This window comes from Canis lupus, chromosome 33, assembly GCF_048164855.1.
Source record: "Canis lupus baileyi chromosome 33, mCanLup2.hap1, whole genome shotgun sequence".
Classification (NCBI taxonomy): domain Eukaryota; kingdom Metazoa; phylum Chordata; class Mammalia; order Carnivora; family Canidae; genus Canis; species Canis lupus.
The window spans coordinates 11,562,765-11,579,820 of NC_132870.1; the positions used below are offsets into that span (position 1 = coordinate 11,562,765).

General features: G+C 40.9%; 1 protein-coding gene and 1 long non-coding RNA gene across 9 annotated transcripts in view; one reads left to right on the forward strand and one right to left on the reverse strand.

Annotated features, from left to right (window-relative positions):
* Positions 1 to 17,056, reverse strand: part of ABCG2 (ATP binding cassette subfamily G member 2 (JR blood group)) — a 138,090-nt gene that overhangs the window by 73,399 nt on the left and 47,635 nt on the right. The window contains exons 1-2 of one of the 8 annotated variants that reach the window (XM_072810681.1): positions 3,340 to 3,354; positions 175 to 209 (exon numbers count right to left, since the gene is read on the reverse strand). The exons of 1 other annotated variant lie outside the window; for it this stretch is intronic. Coding sequence is in view for 1 of the 7 variants with exons in the window: in XM_072810674.1 (XP_072666775.1) it covers positions 175 to 209; positions 2,861 to 3,010 (185 nt within the window). In the remaining 6 variants the exon portion in view is untranslated. Of the gene's footprint in view, positions 1 to 174; positions 210 to 2,860; positions 3,067 to 3,339; positions 3,489 to 8,738; positions 8,788 to 17,056 lie in introns of those variants that run through there. 6 more of the 8 variants (XM_072810674.1, XM_072810682.1, XM_072810679.1 and 3 more) reach the window with 6 other exon arrangements.
* LOC140623924 (uncharacterized) overlaps positions 8,760 to 17,056 on the forward strand; it is an 88,103-nt gene continuing 79,806 nt past the window's right edge. The window contains exons 1-2 of the long non-coding RNA XR_012023448.1: positions 8,760 to 9,414; positions 13,234 to 13,378. This is a non-coding gene — a long non-coding RNA (uncharacterized lncRNA). The remainder of the gene's footprint in view (positions 9,415 to 13,233; positions 13,379 to 17,056) is intronic.

Sequence of the window (17,056 nt, forward strand, 5' to 3'; positions counted from 1 at the left end):
TGAAAAGCATTTGTTTTGTAAAGAATAACACATCAATAACATCTTTTCTTGCTACCCCAGCATATTTATGATTAGCTAAAATTCAAAGGATATGAGAGTTAGGAGATCCTCCTAAAAAGTAAGCTTTTTAAGGGCTATCTCTACTACACTGAGAAGGAAGAGCAGGAAGCTTACCTTTGTAAACTGTTCTCCAGAAGTGATTTGCCCCTCTTCCAGAGATAGGTGGAAATAGTGGAGGGAGAAAAACATGGCAATTTGCTTTTTTGTTGAAAAATTCAAACCACTTCAATTTGCCTCTGGGTTAGGGTGGCACTCCAAGAGGCGGAAGGAATACGCCTCCCCTGGGGAGTGGGGGGAGATATGTATCTACCTATGAGGTCAGAACACAATGGGTGGCCTGTATAGCCCCGGGGAACAGAATTCCAATTTTACCCTTCCAGATAACTCGAAGAACTTAATACCAACAGCAAGACAGAGAACCAATGCTACCTGACCCTAAGTACTAACCTCCAGGCAGCTCCTGTCCAAAGAGTAATAAGATTATTTCAGTTGCAAACCCAGAGATTGGGCTAGTGATCAGCAAAGTGCAAGAAACCTCAGTCAATGGGGTTTCAGCCCTTGCCAAGATTTCATGCTACCCTTCTATAAAAACAAAATTTCTTTACTGAAATCATGATGAGGACAGTACTTTTGCTCTACTCAAGCCCACCCACCTGGATTTAAACAACCAGTACACTACTAACTTCCCATGTTAGGATTCTCTGAATGAATATTTATCTCTATAAATAAGCTAAGGGTGTGGCTCAAAAATTAGATATGCACTTTCTATAACAGTCTCTCAGTGAAGCAGAATATCTGCTTCAAAAAACTGTGGTGGGGGCTACCATGGGAAGGGGTAAGTAACTACTGGTAGGTTCTGAGGGGAGAGGAGGAGGAAATGTGATGGTTCTACAAGCTGTGCTTTAAGCAAGTGAGCTGTGGGGTATGTGAGCTCTGTCTCATAAAGCTGTGCTGGAGGGAAAAGATGAAGCCCAAACCATCAAGACACTTTATCACTGGTTCACAACCTACAGTGAACTGATATGTCAAAGGATAAACTTTAGCTTCCTTCCCAGGGAGAACTATATAACCTATACCCTACGGAGACAATATCATTTGGGTTCTTTAACTTTCACTAAAAAAAAAAAAATCTCAACCCTAACCTATTACTCCAGTAAGCAACACAGATTAAGCCTTCCCTCTTGATACAACCTTTAACTGCTGCAAAACTTCTACCAGCTCCTGAAAGAGAGAAGTACAGGCTATCTAAAGAACATTAAATCTACCTAACCGTTTATAAAATCTAGATTTGTCCCTGAATAAACCCCAAACCATCAAACAGCAGCATGTGTGACAATAGGGTCTCAGCATCAACGGGTTTCTAACAACCGTCAGGGTAAAGAAAATTGCAACTAGAGCAATGCATCCTAGAAAATGCACTTCTGCAGGCACTATCTGGGTGAGCACACAGGATGCTCTCCCACTACCATTTTACAGTCTCTTCTGCATCTTTTGTAAATGTCAGGAAAGGCTTTTTCAAGGAGCTGGTACGTTTCCCCCTTCATCCTCATTGAATTCTGTGACTAATCATCCTTTTTGATTATGGCTTCCAGGATGCAACTTTAATTTGCACAGCATCTGTCCAAGTCCATTTGAATGTGCTTCCCTCAACCTTTGGCTGTTATCTTATTTACCATTTGGAACACTTACACTCACCTCAAATGTTTCATGGACGCGTAATAAAAACAAATGCAGAAATGGACTTTGGCTGTAAGTGTATTATTTTAATACCTTCCTAATACAAAAGAATATGTTTCCTAAGGGAGCTCTTGCTGAACAAACATAACCAATACACATTGTTACTATAAATCTCTCTCTTTTTTTTTTCCCAAAAGTGCAACTAGCCTTTCTATTTCCACCATTAGGCAAGAAAATAAAACTAGGCAACATTACAGTTATTTCTGTAACTGCTAAATTCACAATCTAATTTTTCTTGGTCTTGTATTTTTCTGTATACAGATACTGTTCTAACTTCTTCACTACTATTTTTAACAAGTATTGTAATAAACTGGTTAATTTTTTGAAGTCGATCATTACATGATAGCCTGCTATCCACAAAAAAACTTAACAAAGGGGCATAACCTTTCAGCAAGCCATCCAAAGCTGTGGACAAAAATTTATGTCCTGGAGATGAGAAAAAGACATAAAATATATTAGTTAATCCCTCTTTGTTTTTAAAGTACCAATACTGGCAACCCGGGTGGCTCAGCGGTTTAGCACCACCTTTGGCCCAGGGCGTGATCCTGGAGACCCGGGGTCGAGCTCCCTGCATGGGGCCTGCTTCTCCCTCTGCCTGTGCCTCTGCCTGCCTCTCTCTCTCCTCTCTGTGTATTCTCATGAATAAATAAATAAAAATCTTTGGGGGAAAAAAAAAAAAGTACCAATATTAACAAATTTCTCTCCTACCTCGAAGTAACTTCCATGCTCCATAAGTTTCTTTTTTTTTTTTTTTTTTGCTCCATAAGTTTCTAACCGTCCCATAACAACTTCCGTTTCATACTTTTGGAGAAAGGCAAGAGTTTCACCAACCGGTTCTTAACACACACACACACCACCAGACAGAGAATCAGTTCGCTCCAAGGCACTGATTTCTAAAAACCAGATCTGCGTCCTCCACTTGGGAGTTCACACACATTTTCACATCAAACTGGGAGGGACTAACTAAAACCTGGTGGCCTCCACTCAAGTTTTCTATTATTGTGCAGCAAATGTCCGTGCAATTAGCCAGCGACCGCCCAAAGGGATTTGGCCGTGTACTCACTCGGCTCCACAGGCCCAGGCTCACCGAGGTCTCGGGTCCCGGAGTCCGCGCGCTCCGAGCCGGGCGCCTGCACTCGCTTATATAGACCCGCGCTGACTCAGCCGGGCCTTCCTGACACCCTCCCGAGGAAGCCGCTCCTAACAATGGCATCGAGCATCCGGACGGCGCTTTCTACTCCTGCAGCGCGCGTCCAAAACCTCCCTGGCGCATCGGGTCCCACCCCCACCCCCACCCTCCGGCCGGCCCCAGGCCGCGGAGGTGACTGCCCCCTGGGGCAGAGGCACGAGCCCCAACGCCGCCTCCGGGGCTTGCACGGAAGGAGGGCAACCGAGGGGACTAATCCCGGCGATCGCAGGACGCCACCCAGGCTGAGCAGTCCCTGCTCTGGTCACTGTGCCCCGCGCCCTAAGCACCGGGGGACGCCGACACCCAGCGGTTGGCCGTTTTGCTTTGTTTTCCTGTCACAGGTAGGTCTGTACCGAATGCGTGTCTGGGACAGGTGAGTACGCCCCCGCTCGCAGATTCAGGGGCTGAATCCTGAATCCAAGGGACCCCGCGAGGGGGAAGTCGATGGAAATAGTCCTGTGCGGGCAGCCCGGGGGCGCGGCGGGTTAGCGCCGCCTTCGCCGAGGGCGTGCCCTGGGGTCCCGGGAGCCAGTCCTGCGTCGGGCTCCCTGCGTGGAGCCTGCTTCTCCCTCTGCCTCGCTGTCTCTCTCTGTGTCAGAAAAGAAAGAAAGAAAGAAAGGAAAGAAAAAAGAAAGAAAGAAAGAAAGAAAGAAAGAAAGAAAGAAAGAAAGAAAGAAAGAAAGAGAAAGAGAGAGGGAGGGGGGAGGGAGGGAGGGAGGGAGGAAGGAAGGAAGGAAGGAAAAGAAAGGAAGAAAGAAAGAAATAGAAAGAAAGAAAGAAAGAAAGAAAGAAAGAAAGAAAGAAAGAAAGAAGAAAAAGAAAGGAAGGAAGGAAGGAAGGAAGAAAGAAAGAAAGAAAGAAAGAAAGAAAGAAAGAAAGAAAGAAAGAAAGAAAGAAAGAAAGAGAAAGAAAGAAGAGAAAGAGAGAGAGGGAGGGAGGGAGGGAGGAAGGAAGGAGAAAAGAAAAGAAAGAAAGAAAAAGAAAGAAAGAAAGAAAGAAAGAAAGAAAGAAAGAAAGAAAGAAAAGAAAGAAAGAAAATATTACTGTGAACGGTTTAATTGTATTCTGCACTCTCCTGTAATAAATCCCTCTCTGCAGTACTGTTTGGCTGGAAAAGCTGGGAAGTGTGCATATTCAAGAAAAGCTGTGGTTATCCGGCCTTAGGAGTGTCTATGGCCTTCCCAACATTTGCCTGCTGCATCTACTCTGGGAAATTAGTACTTGGATCTATTTTGTAGTTTGCACTTACTAGCAAAAATCAAACTATTTAAAGCAACACTAGGAATTACTGTTAATTTGTAACTCCCTACAAGAAATCTTTCATCACGGAGCATCTCGCAGGCTTAGTACAGTGTGTGACCCTTGATTTCAGGGTCATGAGTTCAAGTCCTATGTTGGGTGTGGAACCTACCTTAAAACAGAAGTTTTAGCTAGGAAGCCTAAATAAGAAATTAATTATGCACAATCCTTTTAGAATATTTAAAGTACCATACTGCATACTTTTAAAGGATTTTATTTATTTTATTTTATTTTTTAAAGATTTTATCTATTCATTCATGAGAGACACACACACACAGAGAGGCAGAGACACAGAGGGAAAAGCAGGCTCCATGCAGGGAGCCCAACATGGGACTCGATCCCGGGACTCCAGGATCACACCCTGAGCCAGTCAGACTCTCAACCGCTGAGCCACCCAGGCATCCCCCTTTTAGAGAATTTTAAAGTACGTATCCAGGATGTGCCCAAACATATGGCTTTTTGGATTAGAGTCCATTTAAAGACACTTAAACACTCGTATACAAATATATTTATCACTTTAGCCAAGACTGAGAAAAACTTTTCAGAGATGGCTCTTAATAACTGTTTGCAAAATTTAAAAGCACCACCCAAAGAACAAAACTTTACTGATATCAGTAAAGATTTTTTAATTTGCCAGCAAGTTCTGAGGGCAATTCCAAGATGGAACTTATAAAAATGTAAAAAAATACACATAAAATTGATAAAAACAGAATGATAAGCTGAATATAGCATTCTGCGATTATGTAAAATTAAAACAAAACTAAAACTTAGAAAATAGCTGGCAATACAAGAAAAAGTTTTCTGGGGGATCCCTGGGTGGCGCAGCAGTTTGGCGCCTGCCTTTGGCCCAGGGCGCGATCCTGGAGACCCGGGATCGAATCCCACATCGGGCTCCCGGTGCATGGAGCCTGCTTCTCCCTCTGCCTCTCTCTCTCTCTCTCTCTCTCTCTCTGTGTGTGACTATCATAAATAAATAAAATTAAAAAAAAAAAAAGACTAAAAAAAAAAGAAAAAGTTTTCTGGGCTGTGACATTATGGTTCTTTTTTTTCTTCTATTTTAGTGTAATTTTCTAAATTTGTTTTAGTGCAGATATACAACTTTTATATTGGAAAAAAGAATTGTGTTTAAAAGTAAATCAATAAAATGTCAGTGTCTTAGTCAGGAACACATACATATAAAGACACACGACAATACTTAAAGACATAGCTTCACCTAAAATAGGGTTAAAAATCACTAAAACAAACAAAACTTTCTACCTTGTCTTTAGCCTAATTTTTAAGAGTTTGATTTTTCCATACTGTATATGCTAAAGTTACATTAATTCCTTTTTTTTTTTTAATTGATTCATGACAGACAGAGAGGCAGAGACACAGGCAGAGGGAGAAGGAGAGAAGCAGGCTCCATGCAGGGAGCCAGACGTGGGACTCGATCCCGGGTCTCCAGGATCACACCCCAGGCTGAAGGCGGCGCTAAACCGCTGAGCCACTGCGGCTGCCCAAGTTATGTTAATTCCTAATCTCACTCTAATTCTCTGAAACCGATGATCGCCATCAAATTCTGTTTAATAAAAGATTAAAGCCAGCATTTCATAAATGTACTGCATTGTTAAGGAGTCTAAAATGATTCTAAGTTAGGGTTTTATTTGGGGCTAATCATTTTTTTTTTTAAGATTTTATCCATTTGTTCATGAGAGACACACACACACACAGAGGCAGAGACACAGGCAGAGGGAGAAGCAAGCTCCATGCGAGGAGCCTGACGTGGGACTTGATCCCGCGTCTCCAGGATCAGGCCCTGGGCCAAAGGCGGCGCTAACCTGCTGAGCCACCCGGGCTGCCCGGGCTAATCATTTTCAAATGTCCTGTCCTGTCTTTTAGTGTTTGGATGTTTCAGGTCACAATATAGTGAGGGAGGAATCTAAAGATGACCTTGCTAATTTACAGATGAGTCACCCGGTACAAAGGAGACCAGTATGACAAGGTCAAAAGTTAGAGGGGTGCATAGGGGAACTCACAGCTTCTGAGACTGCTGCTCTCTGTCCTCTGTGTCATAACGTCTTTTATATTGCCAGAAAAGAGTAACTGCCCAGTGTTGGTAGAGCCCCATTAGATTCCCACTGATTGTGTTATTCTGGCATTTATTTTTCTCTCATTGTAATACCAAGCAAGATGAAAATAAAAATGACTTGTAACCCAGCAACCACAGCCTACCTGCTTTTAGTTTCTTTCTGTGCATACGTATTTTCTCTAAAAATAAAAACGGGCTTATATGCAATTAATACAGCGATAAAATGCATCATCTGGGGACGGCTGGGTGGCTCAGTGGTTGAACATCTGCCTTTGGCTCAGGGCGTGATCCCGGAGTCCCTGGATCGAGTCCCACATCGGGCTCCCTGCATGGAGCCTGCTTCTCCCTCTGCCTGTATCTCTGCCTCTCTCTCTCTCTCTCTCTCTCTGTCTCTCATGAATAAATAAATAAAACTTTAAAAAGCGTCATCTGTAGAGTCAGATAACCTGCATCTATATCCTGGTTCTCCCAAACCCTGGAGATTTGCACTTGTACTACTTATTTGGTCTTTAGTGTTATTGGTAATCAGGGGAAACAATCTCTCAGGATAGTTAGAAAGATTGATTGAAATAATGTGTATAAAACCCTGAACAGAATTATTAACACCGGTTAGCACTCAAAAATTGGTACCTATAATTATTTTGTAAACTGCTCCATTGTAAACTACAAACATGGTTCCCCTGTCATTCAGTATATTTCTATAACTTTAAAATGAATAGTTGCATGGTTTTCCATTGTTTGTTATGTACCATAATTAATTTAACTAGTCTTCCTATTATTCGCAAAACATCCTTGTAGCATGTCATTGCACACATCCAGATAAATTCTAGAAGGGGCATTGCTCAGGCAAAAGATACTGCACATTTAAAAAATTTTTAATACATGGGATCCCTGGGTGGCGCAGCGGTTTGGCGCCTGCCTTTGGCCCAGGGTGCAATCCTGGAGACCCGGGATCAAATCCCACATCGGGCTCCCGGTGCATGGAGCCTGCTTCTCCCTCTGCCTGTGTCTCTGCCTCTCTCTCTCTCTCTGTGACTATCATAAATAAATAAAAATTAAAAAAAATAAAATAAAAATAAAAAATTTTAATACAAAAAAAAAAAAAACCAACAAACAAAACTGTTAATACGTATAACCAGATTTCCCATGAAATAATTCATGCCAAATTCAGTATTCCAACAATTTAAAAGGTTGCTTGTTTACCTGAGCTCTCACAACTACTGGATAGAATAATAATTTTAATCTTTTTAAATTTGATAGTTGACAAATGGCAGTGTTTTAGTTTACATCTGTTTGACTTAGAGTAAACTTTTTAATGTTTAATGATCATTTGTGGTTTATTCGTAAATTTTCTATGTAAGGCCTTTTCCCATTTCCCTCTATTGATTTCTTAGGTTGCAGAACAAGTAAACAGAAGGAGTCTGAATCTTTGATAAGTATTGATCGACTAGGCTTTCTTTAAGGTAGCTGAAGTCACTGTTTTGTCATATTTTATGAGCCTTGCAATCAAACCACAGAATTATCAAAATTAGGATTTCGTTTCAATCCTAATAGAAAGTGTTGGGGCCATCTGGAGTCCACACCTATAAACATACACTGAAGATCTTAAATGGGCACTGGCAGGGGTGAGGTGTCACCAGGTGCTTTTGTAGGCAGTTATGTATGGACAAAAACAGACAAACAGGGAAACCGACATACTTATTCATGAAATCATTTGAGCCTCACTTTTTGAAAACTCTAAAAATAATTGGAAATTTTTCTTTTTTTCTGCAGAGGGGGATGGTGGTAATATGCCTTCCTAATAATCACACCAGTAAGGGACTTGCCTGTATGGTTTTCAGCAAGGTATTATTCCTTGGTGGAATGTTAACAACAGACACAGCAAAGTATACAAATCTGTTTAATGCTGATAAAGCGTATAGCTTATTATAAGAATGGCAACCAAGGCAAAACCAAGAACAGTATTCTCTTTTATTTTTTTTAAGATTTTATTTTTTTTTTAAGATTTTATTTATTTATTCATGAGAGACAGAGAGAGAGAGAGGCAGAGACACAGGCAGAGGGAGAAGCAGGCTCCATGCAGGGAGCTTGATGTGGGATTTGATCCCGAGTCTCCAGGATCATACCCTGGGCTGAAGGTGGCGCCAAACCGCTGGGCCATAGGGGCTGCCCCAGTATTCTCTTTTAAACAAAGGAACTTCCTGGGCCTGTAACTCCATGATCAGTTGCTGTACTAGAAAAGCTCCTATACAGACCTATGAGAAGCTCTCTTCATCCTTCTCATAAGATTTTTAATACCTTCCTAGCCTTTCCCAGCTGCCCCGAGTTCTTAGTCTATTTGCCAGTTTAGCCACCAAGGGCAAAGAGCTGGTGAGGACACAGTACCTTCTTTAGTGCTTACCACCACGTGGTGAACTTCTCAGGGTCATAGCTTCCCCATTCACAGAGAATTCCCATTCATAAATATAGAGAAGATTAGAAGGTTAAATAAATTCTAGAATGTGGTTTTGCTGGGTGGATAAGGCATAGAAAAATGGAGCAAGGAGTTGAGTGTGTGAAATGATTTGTCATAGGAAAGTGAAGCCAGGAAGAGACAGGTAGAAAGAGAACCCATGGAGGGGAGGCTGAGGAGCTGAAACATGAAGATGAGGTCACTGAACAGGAAATTGGCATCTAAGACTGGCATTCCAGGTTTTAACAAGGTCGCAGGGTTTAGACGGGACAGTAGGATTATGAAGGTGGAAGAGAGGTACACTTCTATCACTTTAGCATCTTAAAACAAGGGCCATTTATTATCTCACAATTCTGGAGGTCAAGAATCTAGGGCAGCTGGCTAGGTTAAGCTCTGCTCTGTGTATCACAGGGCCAAATCGAAGTGTCAACCAGATGGGCTCCTACCTGAATGAGGGCTCTTATCTGAAGAATCTGCGGCTAAGGTCCGGTTATCGGCAGAATCCAATTCTTTGCAGCTTTAGGACTGAGATCCCTGTTTCCTTGCCATCAATCAGTACCTCCAGAGGCTGTCCACACTCCTTCTTTTGTGACTCCCTTCATCTTTAAAGTAAGTTCTTCTCAAATTGCTTAAACTTCCCCCTTCTACATTTTAAAGGGTTCGTGTAATTAAATCAGGCCCCACCTGATAATCTCACTATTTCAGGGCCCACTGATTTGAGACTTTATTTATTATTTATTTTAAAATTTATTTATTTATTCATGAGAGACATAGAGAGGGAGGCAGAGACACAGGCAGAAAGAGAAGCAGGCTCCCTGCAGGGAGGCTGATGTGGGACTCAATCCCAGGACCCTGGGATCTCATCCTGAGCCGAAGGCAGATGCTCAACCACTGAGCCACCCAGGCGTCCCTGATTTGGGACTTTAATTACAGCTGGAAAATTCCCCAGAGCAGTATCTAGAGTAATGTCTGGTTAAATAACCAGTGAATGAACTAGAATCTTGGCGTTTGGGGGAGAAGGGAATCTTTAAAATTCTACCTACCCTTGAGGTGAAGTTGAGAAGATCAAAAAGCACAGAAACCAGGGTGACAGATTGATCATTTAAATAAACGCAGACTTTGGGGCACCTGACTGGCTCAGTCAATGGAGCAGGCAACTCTTGATATCAAGGTTGTGAGTTTGAGCCCCATATTGGGTATAGAGATTACTTGAAAATGAAATCTTAAGAATAAATAAATAGGGGCACCTGGGTGGCACAGTCGGTTAAGCATCCAACTCTTGTCTTAGCTCAGGTCATGATCTCAGAGTCGTAAAATCAAGTCCCACATCAGGTTCCACATTCAGCACAGAGTCTACTCAGATTCTCTCTGCCCCTCCCTGCTCGCTCACTCTCTCTCTCTAAGTAAATAAATAAATTTTTAAATAAATAAATAAAAATAAGTAAACACAGACTTTCCCAAGATAGTGACCATCTTAGAGAGAAGGGAAATGCCTAAACCAGTTGTCAGATTCTTAAAGTCATGGAGAAGAGAACAGGTGGCATTAATACAGAAAGAGACTCTGTGTATGTGGTGTGTGTGTGTGTGTGTGTGTGTGTGTGTCTGTGTGTGTTGAGGGGGTAGAGGTGTTAAGAGCCCAGATGTGGAGCCAGGCTATTTTGGTTCATATAATTGGCTTTATATAGCAGACAAGAAACCAAAGAAGAAATAATTCATTTGGTTGTAAAGTTCACAGAGGTAACCAAGCCCTAAAAATGAGAAGCAAGGGAAAAAATATACATGATTAGGTATTGATAATTAACCTGGAGAATCAGGAAATAGGCTAAAAAGTTAAATGTTGAGAGTTCATAGGGCATCTGAATGGCGCAGTCAGTTGAGTGTCTGACTCTTGATTTCAACTCAGGTCATGATCTCGGAGTTGTGGGATTTAGCCCCATGTGGGGCTCTGTGCTCAGCAGAGAGCCTGCTTGAGATTCTCTCTCCCTCTCCATCTGCCTTTCCTGATTGTGCTCTTCTCTCTCTCTCTTCTCTAAAATAAATAAATAAAATCTTTTTTTAAAATGTTGAGAGTCCAGCAGACTAAACTTCACATATTCATAATGTCTTTCATTTAAGTGAGCTTTTCTAATTGAAGTATAACACACATCCAGAATAAGTACAGAAAATCTCAGTAAACAGCTCGATATATATTTATAAAGTGAAAACACCTGTATATTTGCCACCCAGATCAAATAAATCTTTGTTATATGTCAGTTTTATCTCCATAAAAACAAACAAAAAAAACAGAAAACTCATGAATAGTGATAGAAGTCAAAAGAGTAGTCATCTTTGGAAGGGACAGTGACTCCAGTGGAACATGGAGATTTGGGGGTATTGATAATAAACTACAAACGGGGCAGCCCGGGTGGCTCAGTGGTTTAGTGCCATCTTCAGCCCAGGGCCTGATCCCGGAGACCCGGGATCGAGTCCCATGTCGGGCTCCCTGCATGGAGCCTGCTTCTCCCTCTGCCTGTGTCTCTGCCTCTCTCTCTCTCTGTCTCTCATGAATAAATAAATAAATTTTAAGTTAATTAAGTAGGTTTCATCATTGAAAAACATGTATACAGCATTTACTCATGAAACCTGTCCCCCAAGAAGCATCTCAAAGGTTCTATTCTAAGAGAATACTGAGAAATGTGAGAGAATCTTCTGGCTGGAGCCAAATTGCGGAAGCCTCGAATGCCACGCTAAGGAATTTAAACTTACCTTGAGAGTGAGAAACTAATGAAAGTTTAGTGTAGAAGGATGACATTGTCAAAGTGGTGTTTTAGAAAGATTGATCTGTTCACCTATAGGATGGATGGGTGATATGGGAAGGCGGAGATCAGTCTGGAAATGAACAAAATTAAGACTGAACTAGAGCAACAGTGGAAGAATTTCTGAGGAAAGAGGCATAAAGGAAACACTGTGAAAGAGGAGTTTATAGTACCTGCCAACTGATAGGAATTTGACGCTGAAAGACAAAGGAGCTAAGCTGACTACAAGATCTTGAACCCGAGAAGCCCAAAACCTTATGGGTAGTTAATGGAATTGTGAGAAAGTAATGTCTTCCCCCTCCATCTATGTCCTAAATATTGCCTCTCTCAGGGCCTTGAACACAACAGTTAATGGATAAAAATTTATTGACTGGATAATAAAAATGAGTTTATCATATGCAATTCAGGGGCCTATCCACCCTTACCTGTATCTGCCAAGCTGGAAAAAATAGAAGAGGGTTTCATCAATGACTGACCTCTTTCACAGGATATATTACTGACTACTATAAACACTTTATTGCCTGCAGAGGGAAGAATCTGTTCTTGGCAGCAAATGAAGTCAAAGGGTAATGAGCATTAAATGACATATGATTCATTATACTTAGGATTTTTTCACATATGGTTGTCTTGCTTAATTTATGATAGATGAAGTCAGCAAAGTCAAACACCTATAACTTGGCCCAGAACCCATATTAAACCAGAAAACAAACATCCATTACTCTATGTGTGACAAAGCCATTAGCCAATCCAGATGTACCCAGGTTTTTTCTCACCTCTAGAGCTTTTTCTATTTGACCCTTTTGTGCCTCAATTTCCTTGCTCACATTGGGGGTGATAATACCCATGTCACAGCATTGAATAAAGATAAGAATAAAATGATATGTATTTAGGGGCACCTGGGTGGCTCAGTGGTTGAGCGGCTGCCTTTGGCTCTGGTTGTGATCCTGTCCCCCTCCCCCACATTGGGCTCGCTGCAGGGGGCCTGCTTCTTCCTCTGCCTATGTCTCTGCCTCTCTCTCTCTCTCTCTGTGTGTCTCTCATTAATAGAAAAATAAAATCTTTAAAACAAAATTATGTGTATTTGGAAAACAGAAGGTAACCTCGATTTCCACCCAATGTCAATCATAACAGCTAACAATTATTGAGTACTTGCTCCTTGCCAGGCGTTCCAAGTGCCTTTAAATTTTGTGAGTTGGGCAGCCCCGGTGGGGCAGCAATTTGGTGCTGCCTGCAGCCTGGGGTGTGATTCTGGAGACCCGGGATCGAGTCCCACATCGGGCTCCCTGCATGGAGCCTGCTTCTCCCTCTGCCTGGGTCTCTGCCTCTCTCTCTGTGTCTATGAATAAATAAATAAAATCTTATTTAAAAAGTAATTAAATAAATAAATAAATAAATAAATAAATAAATAAATAAATAAATTTTGTGAGTTTTTTTTTTTTAAACCTCACCTAATCCTCACAACAATGCCCTTAGGTGGATTGTATTAACAACTCTATCTTGCAGATGAATCTGAAGCATAGTGAGATTAAGCTATTTACCCAAAGTGATACAGCTCCGAAACAATTTAGGCTCACATTTTGGCTCTTTACCTGAGTGCTGATATAGGAAATAATGACACCATTATTTCCTATAGGAATTGCTAAGAAAAAAAAATTTGGAGAAAGAAGGTGGAATGAATTTGCTCACCCTTCACACATATCAACATAAAAGAGGAAAAACAAGAAAGTCTAGGAGTTGCAAATCCAAGATGGTTATCTCCATGACAGAAACCCCCACCGGTAAGAGTTTAACTAAATATTTCAGGTTGAGGGACTTGGGTCTAGAAGCAGGTAGTAGGGGTAAGGAGTTTGTCTAAATAAAAGGAACTCAAAGCCCACAAAGCAGAGGACACAAAGCAGAGGACCAGAGTTAGGCACTGTCTGAAGCCTAAGGTGTAGATGAGCCTGGCCACTTATAAAAGGGTGGAGATGGTGAGAGACAGTGCTGTTCAACTCTGCCTAGGGATGTGTGGCTATGTTGTGTGAATGGGGAAACTGAGGCAGAGACACACCGCATTGGCGGGGAAGCCCATCTTCCCTCCCTAGTGCCTCTAAAGAGCTCCATGCCTCCTCTCCATAAAGGGGGCAATGGACCCTGGAGCCACTGGAGTGGACCTTTGGCTGTGAAGAGCCTGGTTTCACCAGTTGCCTTTGGGGCAGTCTTTAACACTGTTGGAGAAGCCCTGTGCTCCCACTGCTCCCTGCTGAGTAACAGGGCTTCCCCACATGAGATTCATCCTCAATAAAAGTGTGTGAGAGGGGATCCCTGGGTGGCGCAGCAGTTTGGCGTCTGCCTTTGGCCCAGGGCGCGATCCTGGAGACCCGGGATCGAATCCCACGTCAGGCTCCCGGTGCATGGAGCCTGCCTCTCTCTCTCTCTCTCTCTCTCTCTCTCTCTCTCTGTGTGACTATCATAAATAAATAAATAAAAAATTTTTTTAAATAAAATAAAAAATAAAAAAATAAAAAAAAATAAAAGTGTGTGAGATTCAAACTACTATCCTGGCCTTCCCAGCCTCAGTAGTTTATAAGACTGATAATGAATTAAATCATGTTAATTCTAAAAAAAAAAGAAGTCACAGCTAGACTCTAGCTATGGATGTAGCCTATGGGCGGCTTCCTTTACAGCAAACAGGAAGACTCGTATACACCCTGATGGGCCTTCTGACTACTCTTCTATCTCTCTTAGCCCTTACATATCTTCCACATCTTTGTCTCTCTGTGTTATATCTTAGATAATTTCTTCAGATGTATCTTCTCTATTCTCTATAGCGTTGTATTTATCTTCTATCCAAATTCTTAACTTCAATGACTAGGGATCCTTTTAATTTTGAAAAGTAATATTTTGTTCTTCTTCAGACTGGTTTAATTATTTGATAGTCTCCTATTCTTGTTCATGTTTTCAATATCTTTTTTTTTTCATTTTAATGTACTTCACGCAGAGTTATTTTTCATTTTAATTCTGATAATTTTATCTGAAGTCTTTGTGTTTCTGGTTTTGTTAACTATGGCTTGCTTGATGTTTGTTTTATAATTGTTTAAGCTTTTTAGACAATCTTCCGGTAGGAATTCTTTGAGGCCTAGTTGATGGTACATTCATCTGGAAAAGTCTGGATTTCCTTCTCTCAGACACCTAGCGATATTATCCATCCTCAGAGCCTTTAAATTATAGGCTTGTGTTTTTGGATCATGCAAAGAATTCATAAAGAATATACCCAAAGGCGTAAGATTTGACCAGTGGCTGCAAGTTCTCAGGGAACTTTTTTTCTTCTTTTTAAAATGTCAATTCATAGCGTAGGCCAAGATAGCAATGTTTTCTTGTGGTCTACCTTTGTAGGGTGGGTTTCCTTTCTAATTTGCCCTTTCTAAGGGTATGCTTCTCCATTATGCTTCTATTTTATGTGAATTCAAGGCTTTGGCCCCATCCATTCTGTGCAATGCAGTTCAGATCACAATGACCACAGTGTATCTCAAATACCCAAGGGCTTTAACAATTAGCTTACCTGCCGGATCTTTGCTCCATTACCGAGCCTAATGGACTTGATGATCTAAAAATGGGTTTTAATATTTAATCAAGTATTTTTAGATATTATGTAGCTGGGTAGTTTCAGAGTCTTTAATGCTGCAGTAGTGCCAAAAATAAAAGTCCTCAAATATATGTCATCTTTTTTACTTTTTCATGTTATTATGGAAAATTATACACATTTCACAAGTAGAAAAAAATATGATGAGCCCCAATGTACTGATCAGCAACTAGTGGCCAATCTTAATTTTATTCATATTCCCCTTTTCTCTCCCATTCCCATAAATTATTTTTTTTAAAGAATGCTTTTAAGTATTTATTTATTTATTTATTTATTTATTTATTTATTTATTTATTTAAAGGGACAGAGAGGACTCCAGTGCAGGGGAGGGGCAGAGGGAGGAGGAGAAGCAGACTCCTCACTGAGCAGGAAGTGCAACTACCCAGGGCTTGATCCCAGAACACTGAGATCCTGACCTGAGCCTGAGCCCAAGGCAAACGCTTAACCCACTGAGCCATCTAGGCACCCTCCTACAAATTATTTTGAGACAAATTTCAGATACCAAATAATTTTATTCATAAATATTTTCATAATGCTCCCACACACACACAGAGGATGTTTGGAAATGTCCAGTGACCTTTTTGTGGCCATAATGTTTGAGGGTTGCTATTGTCTTGTAATGGTCATAAGCCAAGGATGGAAAGCATCCTGTAAAATAAGCAGCAGTATCATATCCAAGAAATCATTGCCAAATCTAGTATCATAATGATTTTCACCTCTGTTTTCTTCTAAGGATTTTACTGTTTTAGCTCTACCTTTGGGTCTGTGGTCCATTTTGAGTGTTTTCTGTCCATGGTGTATGGAAAAAATCCAACTTCATTCTTTTGCATGTGGATATACAGTTTTCCCAACATCATCTCTTGAAAAGACTATCCTTTTCCCATTAAGTGATCTTTGTACACTTGTTGAAAATAAATTGATCACGTAGGCATGGGCTTATTTTGGAGCTCTTTATTCTATTCCATTGGTCTATATGCCTGACCTATGCCACCACTACACTGTTGTGATTATACTAGCTTGGTAGTAAATTTTAGAATCAGAAAGTGTGAGACTTTGTTCTCATTTGCAGAACTTTGTTCTTCATTTTCAAGATTATTTCAGCTATCCAGGGTCCCTTGAGATTCAGAAGCATTTTAAATGGGTTTTTCTATTTCTGCAAAAAATGCCATTGGGATTTTGGTAAAGATTACACTTAATCTGTAAATCATTTTGGGTAATGCTGTCATCTTAACAGTATTAAATATTCCAATCTATGGTTATCTGTCTACTTATCTATGTTTTCTTTAATTTCTTTCAGTAATGATTTGTAGTTTGCAGTGTAGAAGTCTCTCACCTTCTTGGTGAAATTTATTCCTTGGTATTTTATTGTTTTTTATACTAATGCAAATGCAATTGTTTTCTTAATTTTCTCTCTCTCTCTCTCTTTTTTTAAAGATTTTATTTATTTATTCATGAGAGACACAGAGAAAGAGGCAGAGACAAAGGCAGAGGGAGAAGCAGGCTCCATGCATGGAGCCTGATGTGGGACATCATCCGGAACTCCAGGATCACACCCTGAGCCAAAGGCAGGCTCCTCAACTGCTGAGCCACCCAGGCATCCCTGTTTTCCTAATTTTCTTTTCAAATTGTTCACTGACACGGTATAGAAAAGCAAGTGATTTCTGCATGTTAATTTTGTAGCCTGCAACTTTGCTGAATTCGTTCATTAGTTCTAACAATTTTGTGTGTGTGTGGAATCTTTCGGGTTTTCTTTTTTTTTTTTAAGATTTTATTTATTTATTCATGATAGACATAGAGAGAGAGAGAGAGAGAGAGAGAGAGGCAGAGACACAGG